Source organism: Protopterus annectens, chromosome 3.part1 (assembly GCF_019279795.1).
Source record: "Protopterus annectens isolate FY-2018-M chromosome 3.part1, PAN1.0, whole genome shotgun sequence".
NCBI lineage: Eukaryota > Metazoa > Chordata > Ceratodontiformes > Protopteridae > Protopterus > Protopterus annectens.
The window spans coordinates 443079070-443105914 of NC_056732.1; the positions used below are offsets into that span (position 1 = coordinate 443079070).

General features: G+C 40.2%; 1 protein-coding gene across 1 annotated transcript in view; it reads left to right on the forward strand.

The window, feature by feature from the left end:
• Positions 1 to 26845, forward strand: part of KMT2C (lysine methyltransferase 2C) — a gene marked incomplete in the record, with an annotated part of 4117755 nt that overhangs the window by 2699495 nt on the left and 1391415 nt on the right. The window contains 1 exon segment of the mRNA XM_044066891.1: positions 9527 to 9680. Coding sequence (XP_043922826.1) covers positions 9527 to 9680 — 154 coding nt within the window.

Here is a 26845-nt window from a genome sequence, read left to right on the forward strand (position 1 = left end):
ATTGGTCCTTTCCAGTACCCAACAGAGCCATTCAGGTCAAACCCAGACACTCCAAAGGCTCCAGGTTTCAGTCACAAGGAACTTACAGAACAAAACAATGGGATCCCTCCACCTCCAAATCTGGAAGTAGCAAGCCCCCCCCCCCCCACTATGGTAAGCAGTCTCAATGACTTTCCTCTGCCATTTCCAAGCACTTATCATTTGGCAGCCCCTTTGGGGGGAAAACTAGCACTTCATGCACAAAATTGGCATCCAATTACCCAGGATACTAATCCCAGGGATACATATTTCATTTCCACACGTTGCCAATTCCAAGCGGATGGCCAGATCTGCCTCCAAATCAGTGGGCAGAGGCCCAGAAACAAGTTATGTCCCTCATGGATATGAGGGCTATTCAACCAGTACCAGAAAAGGAAAAAGGACAAGGTTTTTATTCAAGACTTTTCCTGGTACCCAGAAAACACAAATCATGGTGTCCAATTCTGGACTTATCCATTCTAAATACTTTCCTGGACATTCCAAAATTCAAGATGCTGACTCTACAACAGTTACTGCCTATGCGGGCAAGGATGCCTGGTTGGTAACTCTAGACTTAAAAGACGCTTACCTGCATATCCCAATCAGGGAATCTTGCAGAAGATACCTCCGCTTCAAAGCAGGCTATTTGCATTACCAGTTCTCTGCACTGCTCTTTGGCTTATCTACTGCACCCAGGATCTTCACAAAGTGCCTGGCACCACTAATTGCATTCTGCAGACAAAGAAACATTCAAATTTATCCTTATCTGGACGATTGTCTAATTCAGGCAGAAAACAAGGACACTCTTCTATAACATATGCCATTTGTAAAAAGGCTTCTAACATGCCTAGGGTACACCATAAACGAAAAGAAATCACAACTGGTACCCTCTCAAATAATTACATTCCTGGGTGCAAGCTTGAATACAACTGCCCAGATGGCTTACCTCACGCCAGACAAACACATTCAATTGATGACATACTTCAAACAAGTGGCCACAAAAACCCAGCTGTCTGCAAGACAAATTCTGCAGGCCTTGGGGTTCATGGCCTCCTGCATTCTACTAATTCCATATGCAAGATTGCATATGAGGAAACTTCAGTGGTATCTAAAAAAACTTATGGAGTCAACATTGTCACAGCCTGGAAACAATGATTCCTATCATTCCTTGCCTGCAACAGGAGTTCCTATGGTGGGCAGAGGCTTGTCACCAAAACAAGGGATTGTCATTCATTCCACCCCCTGCCACCCAAACCCCAACTACAGATGCATCAGATTATGCTTGGGGGGCCCATCTGGCAGGGAGATGCATTCAGGGCGAATGGAGCCCAAATCAAATGCACCTGCATATCAACCAGAAAGAAATGCTAGCTGTACAGAATGCTCTGACAGCCTTCAAAGATTTTCTTCATCCAGTACAACTACTGATAAAGACGGACAACACCACAGTTATGTGGTACATAAACAAGCAGGGGGGTACCCACTCCTACCCCCTTCGCAGACTAGCCATGGCTTTGTGGAACACAGTCTTGACGTACCAAGTACATCTACAAGCTCAATTCCTGCCAGGAAAGCAAAATACTCTGGCAGATGAACTAAGCAAAAATCTTATGGACCCACACGAATGGAAACTGGATCCACAAATCTTCAGTATGTTGACACAAAGATTGGGGAGCCCAGACATAGATCTTTTTGCCTCTCCTCAAAACTATCAGTTGGACATATTCTGCACAAGAATTCATCACAAAAAAGCTTCTAAAGTGGATGCTCTATCCTTCAGCTGGAAAAAACTGTCAGTCTCTGCCTTTCCCCCTCTGCCTCTGCTCTCCAAGGTTTTACTAAAAGTCAGACAGGAAAAATCGAAAATGATTCTGATTGCTCCAGACTGGCCGCGCCAACACTGGTACCCGCTCCTACACAATTTGTCACACCTTCCTCCGTAGTACCTGCCTCAGACACCTTATCTACTGTTTTAGCAGAACTATCAAATTCTCCACACTCTGCTCCAAACTCTGAATCTTGCAGCATGGCTAATCAACTAATTTCACCAGTCACATCTCTCAGTAAGCCTGTGATGGATGTCATTTTGGAGGCTAGAAGGCCTAGTACTAGAAAATCTTATGCTGAAAAATGGAAAAGATTCTGAGCCTGGAACCAAGCCCAAGGAATAAGCACAGCAATGCCCCTTATTCCTGAGATTCTGCAATACTTAACTGAGATGCTTCACAAGGCCCTATCATTTTCTTCAATAAAAATACATGCCTCTGCCATTTCAGCTCATTACAACACTGAGCCTCCCCTCTTTTCTCATCCTCTGCTAAAGCAGTACCTCAGAGGGGCCAAAAATTTAAGACCTCCCAGGAGAGCACCAACTCTTGCATGGGACCTCAATTTTGTTTTGGAAAAACTCACTCTACCTCCTTTTGAGCCAGCTGCTACTGCAGACATAACATTTCTCTCTCTTAGCTTTTCTTTTAGCAGTCACTTCAGCTAGAAGGATTTCAGAACTACAGGCTGTCATGGCAGTGAAGCCTTTCATTATCTTATATCCGGACAGGGTGGCCCTCAGGACCAGTCCATCCTTTATGCCTAAGGTGGTATCGAGTGTGGCTCTTAATCAGACCATTCATCTGCCAAATTTTTTCCCAAATCCACAGAACAAGGGGGGGCAGATTCTGCATTCATTGTATGTTCACAGACAACTAATATTCTACTTGAGCAGGACAAAATCTCTAAGAAAATCTGAGCAATCACTGGTGGCATTTGCTGCAGGGGCAGAGGGAAAGGCTATTTCAAAGCAGAGTATTTCAAAATGGATAAGCCATTGCATTTGTTTCTGCTGCATGCACCATGGTAAACCTGTCCCCAAGGGGATCAGATCCCATTCCACCAGGTCTGCATCTACTTCTGCAGTTTTTCTCAGAGGGGTTCCTACCAGAGACATTCTAGAAGCTGCTACTTGGAGCTCAGTTCATACGTTTACCAAACATTACCATTTACCTCTCTTTTATAAATCCAGAGCAGGCTTTGCCACTGCTGTCCTGCAGGGCCTTATAGCTGCTCCTAATGCTGTATAATTCCATCCTCCCAACCATAGCTTTGGGATTCTACCCAAATGTAATGACTGCAACAGTGAAACACGAAGAACGTAGTACAGTTGTGTACACTTACCATAAATGTAGATGTTCGAGTGTATTCACTGTTGTAGTCCTGGTTACCCACCCACCAGCCTCCTATTTTTCTCTTATTTTTTTCTATCTTTTACTATGCTCAAAAGCCTTTTTGGTGTATTTGCTTTTAGTTGAAGGTATATTTTTTGTGTTCTAAATTACATGTATATATATATATATATATATATATATATATATATATATATATATTTTTTTTTTTTTTTTTTTTTGGCTCCCCATTTGGGGGGCACCTGACATCTGGGGCAAGAAAGACTGATTAAAATGGCGTTGGCTGCATGTTTTATACCCCTGACGACCTGTCGTCATGGAAGAAGACAGCAACTGATGCAGGACCCAAGACTTTGTTATTCAGGCCGACTGAGGGCAACCTACCAGCAGATTACCCAAATGTAATGACTGCAACAGTGAATACACTCGAACATCTACATTTATGGTAAGTGTACACAACTGTACTTTTCCTTCAGACACCGCTACACAGAGGACGTACTGTCTATCCTGAAGGAGGCCAAAAAACCCAGTACCAGGAGGTCCTGTGTTTCCAAATGGAAATGGTTCTCCAAATGGTGTCTCCAAAGGTAAAGGGACCCCTTCCAAGCGGATGTTCCTCTAGTCTTACACTATGTGTGTGAGCTCATACACTCTGACCTTTCATATTCATCATTGGAGGTCCACTTATCTGCCATTTTTGCCTGCTTACCTCTGGACCCACCTCTACTTTCCAAATTGGATGTCAGACTATTCTTAAAAGGGGTTCTCCATCTTAGGCCACCGAAGAAACCTATTCCTCCACCTTAGGACCTAAACTATGTACCAGAAAAAACTCACAATTGCTCCCTTTCAGCCAGCTAGCTCTGCTTCTCTGCAGATGTGCACATGGGAAACTTTCCTACTAGTAGCCCTTACCTCAGCCAGAAGGGTTTCAGAATTACAAGCACTACTACACCATCTTCCACAAAGATGGGGTGACCCCGTGTATCAATCCCTCCTTCATGCCCAAAGTGGTCAGTGAGCTGTCCCTCAATCAGTCTGTTCACTTACCCACCTTCTTTCCTTCCCCACAGAATGACCGTGAGAGAGTACTCCACTCCCTTGATGTCCACAGACAGTTAAGGTACTCGTTGGACAAAACCAAAGCTATCAAAGTCCAGTCAGTTCTTTGTGTCCTTCTACTCCAGGGCCCTGGGCAATGTGGTATCCAAATAAACTATCTCTTGCTGGATAAGGAAAACTAGATCCTTCTGCTATTCCTACCATGGCAAACATTTACCTCATGAGGTCAAGGCACACTCTACAAGAGCTGTGGCTTCTTCTGAGGCTTTCCTCAAAGGCCTAGACACAACTACCATTCTTGAGGCAGCCACGTGGTACTCTGTGCATAACTTCACCAAACATTGCAAAGTGGACCACGTATCCAGAGCCAGAGCAGGATTTGCAAGAGAATATCTTGTCCCATATTATTGTAAATATTTGTCTTGTAATAAACTGTAAAATGTTTGTATCTACTGCTATGTTAACTTGATTGTAACCTTATAAACACTGTTTTGTATTTGTAACCTTATACATTTTGTTATAATGTGTCTGTCTTTGGAACTTTTCTCCCCGGGCTTCTACTGAAAATGGACATATATCCAGTTGGACTAGCCCGGTCAACAAATGTAAAATAAATAAACATTGCTATTTGCACCGCACACTTACCGCCCCATAAGCTTAACAAGTCTAGTCTGCAAAGCTATGGAGAGGATCATAATGGAGCTCATAAACAAAGATATAGGGGACTTGCAGACATTGGACCCGACCCAGTTTGGCTTTGTCAAGGGAAGATCATGCCTTTTGAACTTGGTCGACTTCTTCGAAATAGTCACCAAGGCCATTGATGAGGGAAAGGCAGTCCATACAGCCTACCTTGACCTTGCAAAGGCTTTCGACACAATACCCCACTCGGGTATTGTAGAAAACTTACCAGCTTAAATGTAAACCCATATGTCACAAGATGGGTTGCAAACTGGCTTAAGGACAGAACCCACAGGGTTAGAGTTGCTGGCGCTGTGTCAGACTCCAAGCCGGTCACAAGTGGTGTCCCACAGGGCTCGGTCCTTGGCCCCTATTGTTTGGCATCTACTTCTCAGAAGTACAGGCCAACATGGGAGGACTTTGGCTGACAAAGTTTGCAGATGACTGCAAACTGAAGCCATAGTGGAAAGTGCATCGGACACTGATATCCTTCAGAAGGGACTCACGGAAACAGATAGCTGGTGCCAGAGCCATGGCCTGAAGTTAACGCCAAAAATGTATAGTCATACCCTTGGGAAAAACAAGGTAACCCCAAGCTACCATATAGGTGGCAATCCACTAAGCACAGAAGAGGTTATCAGGGACCTGGGGACCCAGGTTGACAGTGGCCTTTCTTTTGACACTCACATTGCTAAAGTGGTTAGAAAGACCTTCTACATTGCCCACCTGATCATGAAGGGATTCACATCCAGATCTAGTGAGGTCATTGTTCCCCTGTACTCTTCACTTATCAGACCAATGATCGAGTACAATGCCCCATTCGGGATGTATCTCACCCGACATCTGCAGCAATTGGAGAGACCCCAAAAGTTCCTCACCAAAAGGATAAAGGGACTCCAAAATCTGTCATATGCTGCCAGATTGAAGAAACTCCAGCTCTATTCAGTCGCATACCGTCTGCTCAGAGGTGACATGTGCCTGACATACAAGGCCATGTCCAACCCGAATTAATGGACATGCTCCACCTCAAAAATCCAAATCCACCAAAACCACTAGAGCAAGCGACTTAAACCTTAGCACGGATATAAATAGGCGTGCTGGAGGGATAGATTTATCACTCAGAGACTCCCTATGCTGTGGAATAAAATCCCGGTCCATGTGAGGCAGAGCACCTCGCTGACTCTGTTCAAGAGAAATCTAGACCTGTGGATGGGAGATCGTAGGTTTACCCCGGGAATCATCTCTGGGTCACTGCTGGACAGAGGCACAACAAACTAATGGGCACAGTATTTTTTCATATAAGGGGTGGCGTAAGCCACAATAATTTGGGCTAGGCTTATAAATGCCTTAGGGCAGATAGCCTAGTATAAACCTATGAACCTATGAACTTCTTAATATATTTTAGTACTGTTTGAGTTTTGTCTTGACATGTAAGGTGATTTACATTTCATGTTAATAAAGTAGCCATTCTGATAGTGTTTACTCCCACATACACATGATGGTTCATTTAAATTTACTTTTTCACCAAGCAGCTTACATGCACATACTGTATTGATTGGCAAGCTGATCTTATACACATTTGCTTCTTCTCATCTCTATTTGAACCCACATTTCAAAACACCGGGGGTACATGGCAGGATTAGTCCTAATAGTCTCACTAGTAAGGTTACACAAGAGGAAACTCCAGTGTACCTAAGAAAATGTGGCACCAACATAGCATTTTTGTACAGTGCCCCATCGCACTTATTAGGAAAGAGCTCTTGTGTATGCAGCTAATGAACCTTGGCCAGACACCCAGATGGCCCACAGTGGATTCCTTGGACATGGCCCTGATGTTACAAGGGAACTGCAACAAAATGCAGACAAAAAAAAAAACATAGTGCAAAAGAGATTATGGGAGTAATTTTAACTTTCAAGGTTTTAAAACCTGTTTGGCTACTAGGGGTCTTCCACAGCCTCACAGACAAACCACAGTAATGTGGTATATCAACATACAGAGGAACACGCTCGTACGTCTTGTGTAGGCTGGGCATGGTACCTGACTCAGGAACATACCCCTTAGCTGTCCTTGATTTTACAGAGCATCCCTCGTTTTGCCTAATATTTTTTTGTCTTGTCTGTTGTAAAACTTTTATTTTTTGTAATAAACTATTGAGGATGATAGTTGGTCAGTAATGTAAGGTATTAGAGTTTCATGCTGCTTATTCATCAAAAGCCACATGCTGATGCAAAACCTGTTGTTTTATTAACTTTCTAAGTAAGTTAAAGTAATATTTACAAATCATCCCTGATTATGTGACTTTGTCTCTCTGTTATTTTTGACTTGGTCCAGAATTTTTGAGAAAATAAGTTGAGATGTATGCTCACGAGTGCAGATATGATCTTAAAGGCATTTTGCATCTCTTCCCAGGAAAACATTTCCCAGCTTGGACAGAATAGAGGCATACCTTCACAAATGGTTACTGGAAAGGGATGTATGAATGTGGTCCACAGATGGAGGTGTGCCAAAAAATGTACTTTTTTGCTTTTCTAGAAAACTGACAACTGTGGACAACTGATTATTTTTCCATAAGTTTGGCAGGCCTATTTCTGTACGTGTTTCCTCTAGTCCTCCTCAGGGTGACAAAGAAGACGAGTAGACATGCCAAAAGTGCTACTCTTGGATGCATTTTTACTGAGGTGGCACTGAGTTGTTCTGTGTGCTGAGTGTGGCAAGGATCGACCCAGTACTGTTGCTTCAGCATGCTAACTTCTTGACCCAAAGGGTCACTTATACACTCCAACCTAAAGACCCTAAGGCTGACAGCTTGGATGTTTAAGCTATTATTCCATTTAGGCACATTTTCCAAGGATGTGCTTACTGTCTAAGGGGAGTTTAAGAAGCCAAATGTGAGAAAGCTAGCAAATTGATAAACTTCTCCCTGCCAGAGGAGGGGTCTGTACAAAACACAGATTTTGATGTCCTTGATCCTCAAATACCTGTCAGACCTTTACAGATTAGGGTTTTGTCTTATGCCTTAGTGAAGGCATATGAGTGGTGTTTCAGCCTGCCTAATTTAGAATCCCCCCTCTTTATTTTCTGTTAACAGCGAAACAGTTCCACATGGGTATCCTGCATTTAAGTCCCTACAAAAAAGGAACTTTTTCCAACTGTAGAACCTTTGATGTAATCTAGAAAGGCTAATATTACCTCCCTTTGATCCAGCTGCTGTTGCACATCTTCAGTTACCAGACCCACTGAAAGGATTTCACAACTGCATGCCCTCTTTTATAGATAGCCCTTTCTCATTTTCCTCTTGGCTAGAATAAAACTTAGCACCAGGCCCACATTCTTGCCTAAAGTGGCAACAGAATTATCCCCAAGTGCAGTTCACCTGCCTTTGGTCCATGCCCCCCCCCCCCCCCAAAGAAGGGGAGGATTTACTTTCCACTAGATGCATGTAGACAACTTGAAGTTTTACCTTGGCAGCATTAATAGACTTGTTAGAGACCACATTGAATTTCTAGTTGTTTAACATTTTGCTATGATCCTTAGTCAAGTCAGTTCATGGACCCTTTACGCTAGTTCTGGGAGGGTGATAAGGATTGATTCTGTCTTTTGGGAATTCTAATGGCTGTTCAGTGCAGGATATCAACTTGGTATTGCGTCCAGAGCTGTACTGAGCACTGCAGATTGGATTGTATTTCTGAGGTGGTGTGTGCTTTATAACAGCCATCCAAAGGATGATAGATGGGGCCTTCACTTGACGTAATTTGTGTTACTGTTGTTGAAGGTACTCTGCATAATGACATGATTTAAGCATCCTTGTATTCATAGTTTAGATCTCATGCTGTCCTGACTGTCTTAACTATGTTGCATTTGTCCTTTTGCTTTGTTAAGCTGTGGATTTGTTTGTTTGGGGTCTGAGTGAGAGCTAGAATATTTTATTTAGCCAGCTGTGTAGATGAATGGCTAATTATGTGAGATTTATACGTACAGGCTAAAGCTGTGGCACAGTATATGTTGGCAAATTGCTTATACTGAAAGTTATTGTAGCCTCAAGTCAGTCACTGCCATGGTATTTGGTAAGTTTTTACAATACAGATATCTTCTTGAATTGATTCTTACAGTTAGGTATTAGAGACTGATGTACCTCATTGCATGTTTTTTGGACAAATGGTGGGGTGGCTTTGATGTTTCTGCCTTACTTCAAAATGGGGTTTGTGCTTTGAGATTTGAGGTTGGCTGTCTTCCTCAGGGTTGTTATGCTTTTCTTACTGACAGTGGCTAGCTCCACTGTCGAATGAGATAGGAAAACTTTGTGCCAGAGCTACCCTTCACAAGACAACTATTATCTAGGCAAGTTGAAGACCATGAAGACGAGGATCTATTACTTGATAGCTGTTGCATGCAGTTACTGTTTGAGGCTGTTTGTGTATGTATTTATAACAAATTTGTTCTGCGCAGTACTGGTACATTATTTTCATGTACAGATGATACTTTCTGATTGCAGTATCTGAACGCTTCTTACTGATCTGAATGTGAGAATAAAGTTGAGATATTCCTGTAAGTGAATATTTTATTTTTATCCTCTTTTTATCTGAAGGAGACCCAGTTTTTCCAAGGCTACCTTTGATGAATGGTGTAGTGGGACCAAATTCACACCTAGTAGTTACCTCTATGACAACAGGAGGAAGGACGTGCTTGACAAACTCATTCTCTTCTATATCATCAGCATCATCATCCTTTCTGAACAGCAGGTATTTTTATTTTTAATTTGATAAGCTAACCTTTTGTAGAGACTTCTGTCATCTGTGATCCAGTTTGAGACAGTACTGACCTAAAGCATAGTGAGATAACTAAATGAGCAAATAACAGTGTATATGAAGTTGCAAAAGTACATTATTTATGGTTAACGAAATAATCTGTAAAGAGCTATTACAAGTATTTATATTACATCATGTCATTAAGCATGCTGGTGCAGCCTTTCTGGTTTGAATGCTATATTTTGTTAACACTATTGCTTTTATTGTAGCAGTAGTTGGCTTCTAGACAAACGTATTTTATTTTTTCTCATTTTACTTGTGCCAAAATGTTACCTTGATTATTTGTATTTTACAAGGTGTTGTTTATATGGAAGGTTGTTTCTTTTTGGCCTAATTTTTGAATTCATCTTACTGAGCAGCAGTATCCCACTTTTCTTTAGATCACAGGACTGTACCTATTTTTTTTTTCTGTTTGAATTTCTGAAATGTCATAGCCATCCAAAGCACCATTTTGTTTCTTCTGCTGTACATTTAGTAAAGTCTGCTTTGTTGTTTGAGTCCAGACAGAAGAGAAGCTAAGAAAGAAATGTAAATGTGTGCTTTTGTGTTAGCAGTGCGATGGGCTACCTGTCTTCTTTTTGGACATCAAAGTGGATCCAAGTCTAGACTTCTTTTGACTCCAGCAGTCTTTTTTTGCTAAAATCAAAATAACAGTGTTGTTTGGCTAGATTTTAATGCAGTAGAAATAGCAGCAGTCCCATTTCATTGTATTTTGATCTTTATGCAGCTTTGCATTTAGTTATGTCAGGTGACAGAAGTAGGATTTGCACTTATTACAGGAAGCCAAATATATCATTTTGAGTTTTGTGACTACAAAAAATGAATTGTAAGTGCCAAAAAAAAAAACTTTTAGCCAGTCTTGAAACTCACCATAGTGCCGTAAATGTATTTTAGAAGAGGCCTCTGCTACCTTTACCAGTCTTATTTATAAATTTGATAGCACTGAGATTGCTTTGCTTCAGGATAAGGAAAACACTGCAGTGTACTGTAACTTTAGACATACTACGTTTTCTCCATTTTTACATAATCTTGCCTTTCTCATTATCACGGTTATGATCATTGGAATTTTAACAGGAGCCCTTGTCTTGTTTATATTGTCTTGTTCAGACAAGAAGCACGCGTTAAATTGTTTCTTAAACTGTATTAAAATAAGTAATTTAGAATTTTGATAGATTTGTCTGGTAGTATCTTTTTATTTTGTTTCTTTGCACTAAATGTAATTGGACCTTGAAGGACTTACTAGTGGGTAGTTCTTTTCGATCTAAGATTCCCCTGCTTGAGGTGTGGGCACTTCTGTCGCACATCAATATGTTCATACCTGGTTTAAGGGAGCACACAACCCAAAAATCTCTAATACATTATAGTGGTTTATACTGTCTAGTCTATGGATTATAACTTGCCTCCTCCTTGTAGAGTGGCTTCTGAATCCTCACCAGTGCTCACTGTCTGGAAAAATCTGTGATTTTTTTTACTCATTTTATTTCTGTACCACCACCACCACCCCCACCCCACTCTGTCTTTCTTACCCAATCTTCTCCTTGCCACTCATTCACCCTTTCTTAATACTGACCTTCACTTTTTCCTACTTCTTTAAGACACCTCAATGGTAAGCCAATCAATGCCTCATTTTTCTTTTTACAGTATGGAAGTGCTAAAGTCTCTCATTGATTGTACTAAATTCACAAAATGTGGACTCCTACTCTTGCCATTTGCTTTTTAGACTCTCTATTTGCTAAATGTTTTTATTTATTTATTTTTTTTGCATTTTTGTAAACCTGTCACAGTTAACCCATTCTTGCAACAATGGTGGTGTTCATTGATTGTAACTCGATGCATATCTTTTTTTAGATGGTTGTGGTTCTTAACCCCGGGTTGAGTCTGAAAATGGTCCATGTGGAATTGAGCTCTACCCTGGTCATCAAGGGATGATGATCATCTCTTGGCGATTTTGTGTAATCAGAAAGGTTTGCCTTCAGCAACTGCTTCTTGGAGAAAGACCCAGGAGTGGACTTGTGCCTTCCTTCCTTCCTCTTCTGGAGATTGACACCAGATTACTGTCTCCTCCAGAGCCTCTCTTGGTTCCTTTAGTGTGTACCCTTCCATTTGAGTGTTTATTCTGAGAAATGCTGTTCCCCAGACTGATGACAGTCCACTTGTAAGGGATGGGTAGGCTTCAACAGGCTGAATGCTCACTAATCCTTTTTTTTTTTTTTTTTTTTGTCTGTACTTGAACTGAACCTTCAGCAGATTCTTTTTGACGTTTAGAGGGAATTTCCCAGATTAGCATGGAAGAGCTCTTTTTGAAGTTTGAATTGAGAACAGCAGATTTAGACACCAGCACTGTTTTTATGTGCTGTGCTTCCCTCTGGGCTGTTAATTTCCCCTTAGTATACTGCTGACCTTCTTGCTTGTTTGTTCCTTGGTAGATGGATGCAGGTCAGCCCTTTTTAATAGTTTAAGCCCCATCCCCCTTGAAGTCTTTGGGTGTTGCAGTGTAAAAGATTTTTGTGGTGCCTTTCTCTTTTTTGAAAGTCCTCTGCTCAACAACCTTTCCTGAAATGATCCCATACAGATAATGATGTCATCATTAATGTAGTCTTCTGCCCTCATTTACTCTAACATTTTGAAAACTTAGGACATCCTGGGAGAGCCCAACTCATTGTTCCCTTCCCTTTTATCCAACATTAAAGTTTTATGCCTTTTCATACAGATAACCATCCACTAAATTTATTTTGCTTCATCCTAAAACTGATATTTCCTTTGCTTTTATGTATTTTTTATTGCAACACAGCATTGGGGCAGTGGTCTAATCTGTCTGCAGCATTTTGTTTGATCAGGAGTTCCATAACATTACATAAGTATTGGGGGGTGGGGGGGACCTTTCTTCTGCCTTGTTGAGCCTCTGAGCAATTCTTTTAATCACTTGCCTAACTGCAGTCCACCTTTGTCAGCCAGGCTTTTAACTGTGCTTTCTGGATTGCCTATTTTTGTGGGTGGGAGCGCTTTTATTGGCTTTTGTATGGATGGGTCCATGTAGCTGTCTGAACTTGCATATGCTATAATTAAAGTGGATCAGGTAGTTGCATTTACATGTTAAGTTGGCTGTGGCTGATTTTCCTCCGAGGACGTCCACCAAAAATGTTTTTTTTCAGAGTTGCTTTTACAGCTTGGATGTGACAAGACTGTCTACGTTAGTAAAGCCATCTCAAATGCAAGAGAAATCCCCTTCAGTTCTGGTTGCTGTTTCTAGGATTTCAAGCAGAAGCCACCTCTGCTTTTGTAGGAAAGGCTGCTTAAGTATTAAACAAAACAAACAATCCTTCAGAAGCCTCCATTAAAGTAACCTAGGATAGTGGCTTCCATCATGACCCACTTCCTTGGAGGTGGTCTAATCTCCATGTGCATCCTGTTGTGGAAGGTTGTCAGCCATGACATGTAGGTGTGTTGGATATGATCTTGAATAGTTACAGTCTGTTACTATGAAATCCCAATGCACCCAGCCCTCTCTTTCTAACTGGTAGTGTCTGAGGTTTTGCTGATGTCCTTCATGGATGCATCTGCAGTCATAACAAGTGGGTTGTCCTGTCATCAGGCAGCCCTGCAGTCGGCCGGATTCCAAAGTCCGGGTCCGGCTTCGGCTGATGTCGCACTCCACCCGACGTCATCTCTGTTGGTCTTCGGGTATAAAAGCATCAGCCGACGCCATTTTCCTCAGTCTTTCTTGCCGCGTGGCGCCCGAAGCAGAAGCTGTTCGCAAGTGCCGGTCGGTCGGATCCAGAGATTACTTCTACCGAATACTACTTCGAAGACTTCTAAAGCTAAGTACCCCGTTGGGGACTCTTTCTTGTCTCAGCCGATGTCAGAAAAAGTTAACAATTGTTTAACCTGTGGGAAACAAATACCTCATAAAGATTTCCACTCTTACTGTCTGCCTTGTTTAGGCCCAGCCCACGACGTAGCAGCCTGTTCGGCCTGTGCCTCTTTCAACCGACGAACGCTTAGGCGTCGGTCGGAGTTTGCAGAACAGTTTTTCGGTTCTGATTTTGCGTACATTATGTCGCCGCATTCTCCGACTACCCCCAAAAACGCAAAGATAAAGACCGACACTCGCGGTCCGCGGTTTCGGCCGAAACCACGGTAAAGCAAATCATGAAGTGTCTCGGTTTCGCCGAAACCGAGAAAACTGCTCAAAGTACAGCTGAACCTATTCTTACAACTGAGGCCCCTGCTACAACTCTTGAATCGACCTCAGAAATTTTACCCACTACGGTGGTTGACTTATCAGACACCATCCCTTGGATGTCTCTACCCCAGCACGTGGTGCTGCTAGGCCTCCAGCTGCCATGTCCATTAAGGCCTTCGCCAGGGCTAAAGCAGCCAAGACTACTAAAACAGTGCCTGTTAAACCCCCCACATCCAGGCCCTCTTCTAGTTCTCAAATGCTTTCTTTGGCAGAAGATTTAATTTCTTTAATTAGAGGATCTCAATTTCACCCAGACAGGGCCTCTCAGCCCCCAGAGAAGAGACCTAGGGCAGAGCCCCCTGAGCCAGTGTCTTCTGATGATTCTGCTGGTGAATCAGACATAACTGACCAGCCTGAGGCTCCCTTCTCCAATTTTGAAGATTCTGATGCTGAAGAATCCATTCCAGCTGCTTCCCCACCAGAAGAATTCTCCTTTGGGGAAACCTTGCATGCCATGCGAGAACAGTTCCAATGGCAGCAACAGGATTTTCCAGACTCCAGAAAAAGACTTAGGACCTTTCTGCACCTCCCACAGCACAGGCCCTTAGCTATACCTCCTGTTCTCTCTGTGGTGGATGATGCTTTCAATGATGTTTGCTCCGCTCCAGATTCTTTACCCCAGCCCCTGCCAAACCAGACAGATTTTACAGGGTGCCAGATACTCATCACCACCTTTACAAGGCCCCACTTGCAGACCCAGAAACTATATCCCAGGGTCCCAAGGCAGTAGCTGCGACCACAGCTAAAAACCCTATTCCTTCTGAAAGGGAAGCAAGGTCACTAGACAGATGGGGTAAAAGGTCTACACTTCAGCTACTCTCTCAGCTAGAGCTTTAAACTGTCAGTTTCACATGATACAATACCAAGAGTTTATGCTTGATCAGTAAACTAAAAAACTAACCACTGATGAATCTCTTGATAAGAAATATGTATTAGAGATGGTAAATAACATACAACAGGTTAGCAACCATTCCTTAAAATGTGGCTATGATGCACTGGAGGCTTCATTTAGATCAGCCATGACAGGCACAGTGATAAGAAGGCATGCATGGCTAAAGGAACAAGCTTTACCGGATCATGTTAAAGCTAAGTTGCTAGATGCTCCTATGGACAAGACAAGTTTGTTTGGTACACCTGCCCAGCAGGTTATGAAGAAAATGGAAGAAAAGGCAAAATCTGTTCAAACTGTTAAAGATTTCTTGCAGGTTCAACCCCCAAGGTTTAGCAGGAACTGGCCTGCCAAAAATTGGTCCTTTCCTGACTCCACAAAATTTCAAAGGGGCAGGAATAGACGTTCCAGAGGCAGAAACCAATCCAGAGGAGGTGCCTACAGAGGACGACAGTGGCAAGGTAACAACAGAGGCACAGACACAGCCACTGCCACTACATCAGCACAACCACAGTGACTTAATCCTAAATCCACCTACCAGGGAACAAATAGCAGCTCCTCTAGGCGGAAAGCTAGCCCTCTCTTTCTAACTGGTAGTGTCTGAGGTTTTGCTGATGCATTGAGTCCCTTCCCTGAAGAGAGACAATCTGATGTTTCCTGAATGCACTGAACAGGAAACCAAGTTTTATTATTTTCTCTTCTCTTAATTCCAGAGAGTACGGGGGGGGGGGGGGGGGTTGATACTCAGTTGTTTTAGATCTCTAAGAAGTATGAGATTCCATTTCAGTCATGTGTTTGCCTGATTTGTCCTTTTGCTTCTAGGCTGTTGAATTTTGGCTTTAGACATTATGGGTGCTTGCAGATTATGTTGATGGTCAGGAACCTTGCCTGTCTTTTCTGGTCTTCGTAGTATTTATTTGGTTAAGTAATTCATTTTGCTTACCAGGGTAGAACATTGATCAAATTTGACCATTTGCAAGCTTAATCCAAGCTACATACATAGTAACAGTATTCAGTGTTCCAGTCATTACTTCTGGGATTCCTGCTTGTGGGTGCCCACTCTTGACTTTCAGAGCTTTTTTTCCCCATCCTGTCTTCTGCCAACTCCCTCCTACTTGTACATTGGAAAGTTAATGCTATAAACAGGCGAGTTGGACAACATTTTCTGAACTTTTTCTCCACAATCCATATGCATTCGTATGATGAGCAGAGCATTATCAGTGTGGCATGTCAGCCTTTTCCAGAGGTTTTGGATGAGTACCACATAGTGGATTTTTTGTTTTGTTTTTAAACAGCTTTATTATCACTTAACACATAGGCACACATACATTAATAGAAAAGAAAACAAACAATGTTAACTTTTTTGACAGTCATGTGATATACATTGCATATATGTTTTCTTTCTTTTTAATAGTTATTCACAACAGCATTACATTAATTGCTCAATTTCTGTCTTCCCTTTAACTTCTGTCCTCCTCCTGAACTTCATTTTATTTATTTTATTTTACATTTGTTTACTGGGTAAGTCTGACTGCACACATGTCCATTTTCTGTGGAGGCCCGGGGAGAAAAGCTCCACATGAAAACAAAAGACAGAGATAACTGCAGCTTAACTACAGGTAGTTTACATACAAGTAATATACATTCAGGTAGTCTTTAGTCTTTGGTTATTACATTTTTAAGATTGTATTATACACAAAGTTACAATGATTGACTCATTGGTTTTAAAGGACCATGAGATTTGAGCTTAAGTGCAATATTCCTAAGTTAAGCATCAGAACATTATAATACCTTGTTAACCTTAGCAATAAGAGGTATAACCACATTATGTGAGAACTACAACAACATTTGATTTTATTATAACACAATGATTTACCTAGGAATTAGGTGGGGAGAAAATGGATAGGATGGTTCTGAGTTGACCTGTATATTAAATGCAGCAGTTTGAGTACTTGTTTAGTTTGAAGGGGCCTAAATAATAAGTAGGACTAGAGGTTACAGTAAGTCTTGATGATGCTAGTTTTAGAAACTGAGGTTAATCAGGCGCCAAACAAGGGCACAGCCGTTTGTTTAATAGTTGATTTCTTTAGGGTTGTTTTAAACTGGACAAGAGATGTAATGGTTGTAATATTGTCTGGTAGTGTATTCCAGATTTTTCCACTATAATTTGCGAAGAGGGAGTCCCCTGATGTTTTTGCTTATGCCGATTTTTATATGGTATTTGTTAGTGGATCTTAATATTCTATTAGTGGCATAGGCTGAAGTAAAGTTTGTAGGGGAGGTATCTCTTCAGGTTCATAAAATATTTTTTGGGCCATAATTAACTGGTTGTAATGAAGGAGGTGTGGGAGCTCTAGCCAGTTCAGTTGTTTGAGAACCACACAATGGTGGGCTCTAGCAGGTAAGTCTGAAGCTAACCTGCCAGTTGTATTGTAGAAAGATTCAAGTTTAGCAAGCTCAGATTTCTTTAGGCTTGTGAGTATGGGGGCTGCATATAGGAGAGTAGAGATTAGGTGGGACTGGGCAATGGTAGCTTTAGTATTTTGGGTGAAGTACTGTTTGTTCTTGTATAGGGTTCCTAATTGTTTGTGTACTTTTTTTTAACTGTTTGTAAAATGTGAATGTCGAACTTTAAGTTGCTGTCAATTTTGACACTTGAGTTTGGTATGTGGAGTTGGGAAGATTATGGTATTGTTTAGTGGCGTAATGTTAAAGGTATTGGAGGTTAGGGTTGATTTAGTAGGTTGGAAAATCATAAGTTTTGTTTTTTAGGATTTAATATTAGTTGGGTGTTAGTAAGCCAGGTTTCAACTGCTAAGAAGGATTATTGAGTTAAGGTGTGTAGTTCTTGTATTGTGGGAGCGGCACATATTACTGTCAAATTATCTGCATATTGGATGAGAGAGGCTTGAGGGGTTGTGGTGTGAAAGTTGTTTGTAAATAAGGAAAAATGTAGTGGACTTGCGCTTGAGCCTTGGGGCACACCTTGTGTCACAGGTAGTAATGGTGATAAGGTCTGTTGCCAAGCGATGCTTGTTGTCATCCAGTCAGGTAGTCCTGGAACCAGGCAAGAGTGTCTTGTCAAAAGATTAGTATGGAGAGTACACTTAGTAGCTTGCTATGGGAAACCATATCAAAAGCTTTTGATAGGTCAAGGAAGATGCAGGATACATAGTTGTCCATATTCCTATGATGGTTGACAGTGTTGGTAAAAGCCAGTAGAGCGGTTGATGTGCTATGATGTGCTTGAAAGCTATGCTGGGTGTTGGTTAGTAATTTGTGGGTGTGCAGGTAGTTAGAGACTTGCATATGGATGACCCTCTCTAGAATTTTGGAAAGGGGGATAATATTGCAGTGGGACGGTAGTTGGTGAGTTCAGTGGATGTTCCTCCTTTATGAAGAGGTGTAATATGAGAAACTTTACAGATGGTAGGGACTTTATGTTCCGCTATGGATCTGTTGATGAGAATGGATACAGGATACGCTATTCCTTTGGCTGTTAGCTTTAGGAACTCAGCAGGCAGGTTATTTGTAGCTAATGTGGTGGGGTTTAGCTTCTTAAATAGCTTTTTGATTGTCACTGTAGGTACGAGCTGCAGGGAGAAGTTGGCTTTAGTATTGGAGGAGCTGGAGGTAAAGGTAGTTGAGGTAAATGTGGGGCTTTGATTGTTGGATAAAGCTAGTATTGTTTCAGTGAAGTATTTATTGAATAGGGAAGTAGTATTGTCAGAGTTAGTAGTGATATTAGGCGGTGGTGTCCTGTCTTTGCCTGGTTGGAGTATATTATTTATAGCCGACCAGAATCTTTGTGGATTATTGCAATGCTTAGTTTGTATTTCGGTGTAGTAATTAATTTTGTCTTTTTTAATTTGCAGCTTTGCTTTGTTCCTACATTTGCGGTAGTGTAGTAGGGTGGGTTGGGACTTTTTATTCCATGCTAACCATGCCTTGTCTCTGGATTTAAGTATTGAGAGTGTTTCTTTTGTTAACCATGGGGCGTGATTTGATTTGATATGTATATTTCTACTGGAAGCTTGAGAGTTTAGTATAGTTAGGAAGGTCGAGTTGAAGTAGTCGATTGCATCCTGCAGGGGTAAATGTTTTCAGGGGTGTCCATTTACTGTTTGAGTACATCTACAAGCTTATTGGGGTTGAGGTGCTTTTTGTTTCTTACTTGTTTAAATGTAGTTTGTTTGGGTTGATTGGTTCGGTTCCTCAGTAAATAGGTTGGGAGTGGTCACTGAGACTGTCATAGTTAGACTATAACATATGATAACTAGTTATGATATCATAACTATATGATAGTTAGTATGACTAGGCAGCCATAGTTGGAGTATAATTCTGGCCTATTAGTAAGTTTCCAATCTAGAGAGGAATGTTTGTTGGTTGGTTTATTGACTCTAGTGGGTGTGTGGATAAGCTGTGTGAAGCCATGCAGGTTTATACATTTTTTCTGGGTATGGGGAGATGCAGTCTAACCAGTTGATATTGAAATTGCCCATAATAATAGTTTCCTGAGGTAGTGTTGTACTACGTCAGTGTAGTACATTTTCTAAAGCTTGTAGATTATCTCCTTGGGGCATCTAGATCCCAATTATATATATATGTTTTTTGGGGGTTATTTTTAATTTGGCAAGTATGAGTTCAACATTATTGGGGCTTGGTAGTTTTTCATCAAGAGTTACTATGGCGAGGTCTTTGAAAAGTAGGGCCGCACCTTCCCCCTTTTTTGTAAGTCTAACTACATGTGATATATTATAATGGTATACTATGGAAATTTTGAATAGACTTGGATCGAATGTGTATGACGTCGACCCTAAATATTGAATTTGAAATCCCAAATAGTAAACTAAAATGAAAATGAATACATTGTTCGATGTATTCGACATAGCAGAAGGTGACATCAATCACCTCCTACTATGTACATTAACGTACTGTTGAACTCTACACTCAACGGTACATTAATTCTACTATTTTGCGGGGGGGCTTTACCCCCATGCACTCCCCACCCTCCCTGCATATTAAATATACCAATTCCAAGATTGCACTACAGTGAAGAAATGGACTAATTCTCTGTTCCTCACTGCAGCGCGACCTCCGTTCACAGTGTGGGTACATCGATTATCAAATGGTCAAGTGCACCATGCGATTCGACTATACATAGTCGATGTACTGGGGGGGTCAATAAAGTGCCTCTTGCAAACAATGATTTTGACCATTAGACGATCGATTGACTGCCGTTCGGGTAAGTCATAGTAAACCATTATAACCTGGGGGTAGTATTTCATTGTTAGTTATGGAAGGCTTTAGCTAAGTTTTGCTGAGAAGTACAATGTCTGGAGTGTAGAGGGAGAGGTTGACATTTAGCTCTTGGACTTTATTGCTTATACTTCTTATGGTAATATTTAAGAAGAGGATATCAGACTTGTGCCTAGGAGGTATGATTGTTGCTTGGGGTGTTGTAAGTGTATTAAAGTTTGAGTGGCTAAGTTACAGGGACTGTAGGTGGGGCCAGGATTTGGGATGAATGTCACCACTAAGAGATAGTTTATCAACTAAGTTAACTATAGTTTTAAGGAGTTTGACTGTTTGTTTGTCAAAGGACTGAGATATGCTGGAAATGATGGGATGTGGGAGAAGGTAAACCTGTATATGGTGAAGTGTTGTTATATTGCAGGTGGAGCTATATATGGGAAAGCTGACTGATGTGGGGGTTGTTAGATAATAACTGGAGGTGGAGTCTTTGAGTTGGATGTATGTAATGTTCTCACAAATGCCATTTACATCTATGTAATCTGCTCTTTCCCTTTTTTAAAGATTCTGTCTCTTTGTTCCTTTTTCTCCTTTACAATGTTCAGTACTTCAGTTACAGTTGGTTTAGATTTTGATTTTTTATTTTCTAGTAATTGGCAGCCAGTAGCATTATACTTGGTAATGCATTACTGTGGATAGGCAATTAAGATTTTGGCACAAAATAGTTTCCCCCGTTAAGGACATTTGCTCCCCAAGCATTTCTGACAGAGTACTCCATAGGGAATTTTTTAAATGCACCAACTCGTTACACTTCCAAAAAAAAACACATTTCAGGTTTCCTCCCTCTTTTCTGTGACAGCTCTAGCATTTGCTATCTACCTGATGAAAAATTGTCTGAAAGCTGCTTTGGGTATAATAGTGCCTGTGCAAACACCTTCAACTTTTTTTGGGAACCATACAGATGTTCTCCCATTGCTGCTTTGTAAATTTCCTGTCTTCTGATGTCAATCTGTGGTAGGGAAGGTAATGTCTAACCTTCAGTGTAAATTTCTGCTTGACCTCATCCTGCTCTTTTACATTTCCCTCACTAGTTATTTACTCCCAATACCTTGGTTTCTTTGCTAGTTTTCTCTAGTTAATTCCAGACCCCTTTTGCTTGTTTTCTTTACCCATACTTGCAGTCATCCCTACTGCCAAAATCTCCTTTCTCCATTTTCATGTTGACTTAGTTCTTAGAGTAATTTCTGCAACTTTATGAATATATCATGTGGGGTGGTCATTCTCTTTAAGACTCTGCATCCAAAATCTTAATTTCTTGAAACCCCCCCCCCCTTTTTTAGTCATCCCTTTTCACTTTGAATCATAACTTTCTGCTTGTGTGGTGCATATGAGCCTTAACTGTGCAGCTGTATACTATCCATTCAATTCAGCTAAACCACATTGTCCTACAGGGAGGATCAAATTATCCCAGTTAACACTTCCCCTCTCAAGTAAATTCCTTTAACTCTTTATTAACTATTGCCCACAGCATCTCCTCAAGTTGATAGAAAATATGCTTGACCCCACTATATAAAACTTAAAGTAATAAACATTTTCACTGCTTGTACCCTCCTGTCCATATCCATAAATTAAGAACTTCCACTTTCTCAGTTCTTGTCATCTTTTAGTCTCTTCCCACATATCCTTATCAGCTATAACAGAATCCTGTCTAATAAGTACACCTAAATACTTACTCACCTTATCATGCCCCCATGAACATGGGTATTGTTGAACCAATTCATATTTGGATACATGGTTTACCCCTATAGCCTTAATTTTATCTTCATTAATTTTATATTGCAAAAAAGACTTGGAAACTATCTCAAAAATGTCCCACAACATGGAAATGTCCTTTTCTGGATTTTTCAAGTACGAAATATCATCTGCAAATAAAGCTAACTTTTCTGGATTACCAAGCCAGCTATATTCTTGAATTTGTGAGTCCCTTATTTTGGTTGCCAGTGGCTGTAAGTATAACACAAATAACAAAGAGGAAAGAGGACATCCCTGTCTGGGTTCATCTGTTCAAACCTAAATTCTTGCCTCTGTCTGTTCATATATCCTCTTAGTTAACTGTGTTATTGTATCAGGGAGTGCAAATACTTCTATTGCCATGCTCATAAAATCCCAGCTGACCCTATCAAATGCTTTCTCTGCATCAAGACCTACCATCAATAGCAGTATTTTCTTGCATTTTACTTCCCTCTGGGTTGTCATTGTTCTGTTAATGTTGTAAAATGTTTGCCTCCCGTTCAGAAAACCACATCAATCCATATCCATCAATTTTAGAAACACCTTTGCCATTCTTTCTGTTATTATAGACAGACATAAATACTTTATAATTATGGTTTAAAATTTAAATGGATTTTTATATGAAGCTGGGTCTAAAGGGTCTTTACCCTCGTTGGGTTATACAACCACCACAGATTTTTCCCAAGATGCCTGTGCTCCCCCCTTTTAAAATATTCTTAAAGGAAACCTTCCAGATCTTTTACTTTCTTCCCTCCTAACCTTCAAACTTCCACAGGAATATTTTCTGTTCTTGGAGACTTCCCTGTTTGATTATACATCATCATTTTTATGCCTTCTCTTCCCATCTTAGCTATTGATTGTTGAGCCTCATCTCCCTCTAACCTCTGCATAATTATGCCTTTTGTAAATATTTCCAATTTGCCTTTTCTTGGTTTCCACATTCATCTGCTTTATACAAACTTTTTAAACATTTCTGAAACATCTCTTAGTACATCTATATGATCTCTGGTTATTTTTTATTTATTTAGTTTTTGGGTCATAGGCTGTTAGAGCTTACTGGCATCATTCTGTTTTCTGTTGCTTTAGTCGTTGTGCTAAAACTTTTTTCTCTGGAGTTCTCGTCAAAAAAGTAGTTGTTTAACAATGTCTCTAAACTCATGCATATTATCCAAATAGTACCTTCTGCTTTAGCACTCTGAAGTCGCCACCTTCATGTCATAGGCTCCGAGAGCCTGTGACAAAGAAGCAGATGAATGTGGAAACCAAGAAAAGGCACAAATGGAATATGTATAGAAGGCATAATTATGCCAAGGTTAGAAGGAGATGAGGCTCAACCATCAGTAGCTAAGATGGGAAGAGATGAGATAAAAATGATGATGTATAATCAAACAGGGAAGTCTCCAAGAACAGAAAATATTCCTGTAGAAGTTTGGAGGTTAGGAGGGAAGAAAGTAAAAGATCAGAAAGGTTTTCTTTAAGAATATTTTAAAAGGGGGGAGCACAGGCATCTTGGAAAATCTGTGGTGGCTGTATAACCCAAAGAGGGTAAAGATCCTTCAGACCCCAGCTTCATATAAAAAATCCATTTCAATTTTAAACCATAATTATAAAGTATTTATGTCTATGTGTCTGTCTATACTAACTAAAAGAATGGCAAAGGTGTTGCTAAAATTGATGGATATGGCTCGAGGTGGTTTTCTGGAGGGGAGGCAAACATTTTACAACATTAACAGAACAATGATAATCCAGAGAGAAGTAGAATGTAAGAAAATATTGTTACTGTTGGTGGGTCTTGATAGGGTCAGCTGGGATTTTATGAGCATGGCAATTAGAAGTATTTGCACTCCCTGATACAATAACATAGTTAACTAAGAGGATATATGAAGGGACGGAGGCAAGAATTTAGGTTTGAGCAGATGACCCAGACAGATGCCCTCTTTCCCCTTTGTTATTTGTATTATACTTAGAACTATTGGCAAAAGAAATAAGGGACTCACAAATTCAAGAATATAGCTGGTTTGGTAATCCAGAAAAGTTAGCTTTATTTGCAGATGTTTATTTATCAGATTCCCTTTGTTCTGCAGTACTTTGTCAGCCCTCCTAAATAATTCCTATTACTTCTTTTCCATATCTTTCCTTTTATTTCTGCCCCATTATAAACTCCATTTTCATTTTATCCCACTCACTAGCTATCCCTTCTGAAGAAATGCCTATCTTCCCAGAAGTCTTAAATAATTTTCACTACCCATTCCTTAAATACCTATTTCTTTAACAAGTATGAAAATGACAGTGTCTCATGTTTACTTCATTAGCCTTCATCTTTATCTTAGTTTTATTGGTGCATGATCTGAAATAGTTAATGGAAATGCCAAAGCCTGCAGTTAAGTACACATGCTTCTGTGAAGTGTAAAGTATCCAGTCTAGCCCAGTTATTGCACCTTGGGGAATAATAAGTTATGTCTGATTTCTTATTAATGAATTTTGCATCTTCCATACAAAATACTTTCATATATCAATTCAGAAATCTACCTTTTTTTTGCTGTATTTCATTTCTAGCCCCCCCCCCCCCCGAAACATCCCCACTATTACAAATTCATTTCCAGTCCTTATCCTTAAGTATTATTTCCTGTCAAAAGCTGGTTATTTTCCCAAAAAAACTTTTTAAGCTCCATAATGTCAATTTTTGGTAGAAAATATATATACATGCCAAGGTAGTCCCCCCTTACCAGTAGCCCCTTACGATGACAAATATGTCATTATTGCCTTTTTTCCCCTCTTCTATCACTAATGGAGCCCCTCTAGCAATCAGTATTATTACTCCCCTTTTCCTTTGTCCTTGTTATTCTGCTGAATGCCCATCATGAAATCTTTTTGTCAAGTTCACATATACACTTCCATCCAAATATATCTCCTACAACATTGATGTTTGCATTTGACAGTAGGAAGTTTGTGAGTTCAGTAGTGAACATTGACTAAATGATGGTTACTCTTGATTTGACACCACAACCTCATGTACAAAATTGGAAAAAGGGGGTTAATGCTGATTTCATAATATAAATTCAGTACTTTCTGCTTTTGTCTATACTGCTAAGGTAAATTCCATAGTAGTATGGACAGAGTAGCTTTTATGATAGCTATTAATCTGACCTCTTGCACATTACAGTTCTTTTAAATGTGTATTTCCAACTATTGGCTTATATGCAGACACTGTTTGTCAGGCTGATCTTTTAAGCAGTTTGTTCTTCTCTCCTTTTGAACCTGTGTCACATTTTCAAGACTTTTTGATTCTGTGAAAAAACTCAAAACAAAAAAAAAAACTAAACAATTTTTGCAGGACAAACGCACAAAGCTATGTACATTTTCAACACATGAACTTTACCACTCCAGATAGCAGTTTCCTGAAAGCGACAGCTGCACCTAGGGGCACTACGTTATCTAAAGTTAAGATTACCATTGCTAAAGAGAATGTTACAGTCTGTTTCCCCTCTTAAACTAATTTCTATATGTTCTTTTGTTAACTCTATTCCCCTCCCAGATGTGAAAAACAGCTTGCATGCTTTCAGTAAATTAACTTTCATCCCCAAGAAAAAAAAAACTCACTGGCTAACTTTACATAAATAAACTAAATTGTGTGCTGTTCTATTAAATGTATTGAAGTGTTAAGTGTGTAGGGAGGGCTACTACTTCTTATTCACTTCTCACAGTTTCAAACTGCATTTATTTTTCACTGAACTGCTTGCCATTGTGCATTTAAGTTTTACATTTTACTCTGAAAGAGTGCTCAGAACCCTCAAGATTAATTGCTTGTGTCTGCAGACAGCTCATCTCCAAGTAAAAGCAGTCAGCAATGAAGGAAAATGGGTCATAGTTTTGAAGATGCATGAAAGAATCTTTGAAATTCAATTCAGAACATGAAGTACATGCTTCCCCTTGCCAGATGCGTGCACCTGCAGACTTTGTCTTCCATTGAAAGCATTTGCTACTGAAAAAAAAGGCTGAAAACTTTACAGATGCAAGAACTTTACCATTTTCCATGCCTTTCATCATTTCCCTTAGGCCTGCTTGCTTAGGGAACCCTTGTCTATAGTTTAAACCAAGGACATTAATCTACTTTCAAACCTGTAAAATCAAGAGAAAATTATCTTAATTCTCCATATGTCAGTACACATTTATATTCCACTTTAGCAGCCCACATTCACATTGTATTAACTTTTAACTTGCTTCTGACCAACCTTTCTTATATTACAGTATAAAGCCTGTACATTTTTCAACTAAAAAGTACTTCATCGATTTGACATCTTTAACAAATACAGCAGTCACTGATAAACCTCCCTCAGTTCACATTTAAAACACCCCCAACTGCATACTGTACAGAACTACATTACAGTATAATGTACAGTTTACTTTATGAAGTTTTTGTACAAAAATTAACAAGAACAAAAAATATTTTACTTACAGTATCTTCTTCATTCCTTTGAATGCCCTTTTAAACATTAATGGCATAAAGTGGTGTATATGCTTTACAGTTCACCTGTAAATGTGACAAAGTGAACTAAATTCCAGTCTTTCTCAATCACTTCTGCTTGAAAAAACATATTTCATATGTCTATTCATGTAGCCAGTGAAATTGGTGCTTTATAGTCTCCCATGTGTTCACTGATATCACTGTAGCTGGTTGTCCCAATCATGCCCATCTACAAACAACAGTTTGGTTTAAGTACAAGGTGCTCCTGATTCTTGTAGTCAGTTCCTGTGGGGTTTTTTTTCCTGTCACTCAAGCATTTTTCTTTGGAACAGTGGGAAAGTTTCATTGGCAAAGTATGTCTGTGGACGATCTTGTCAGAAGAATGAGAATTAGAGTCCTTTCCAACCTGCTAACTCACTCTTTGTTGAATAAACTTTATTTTTATTTTCCATTTAGCC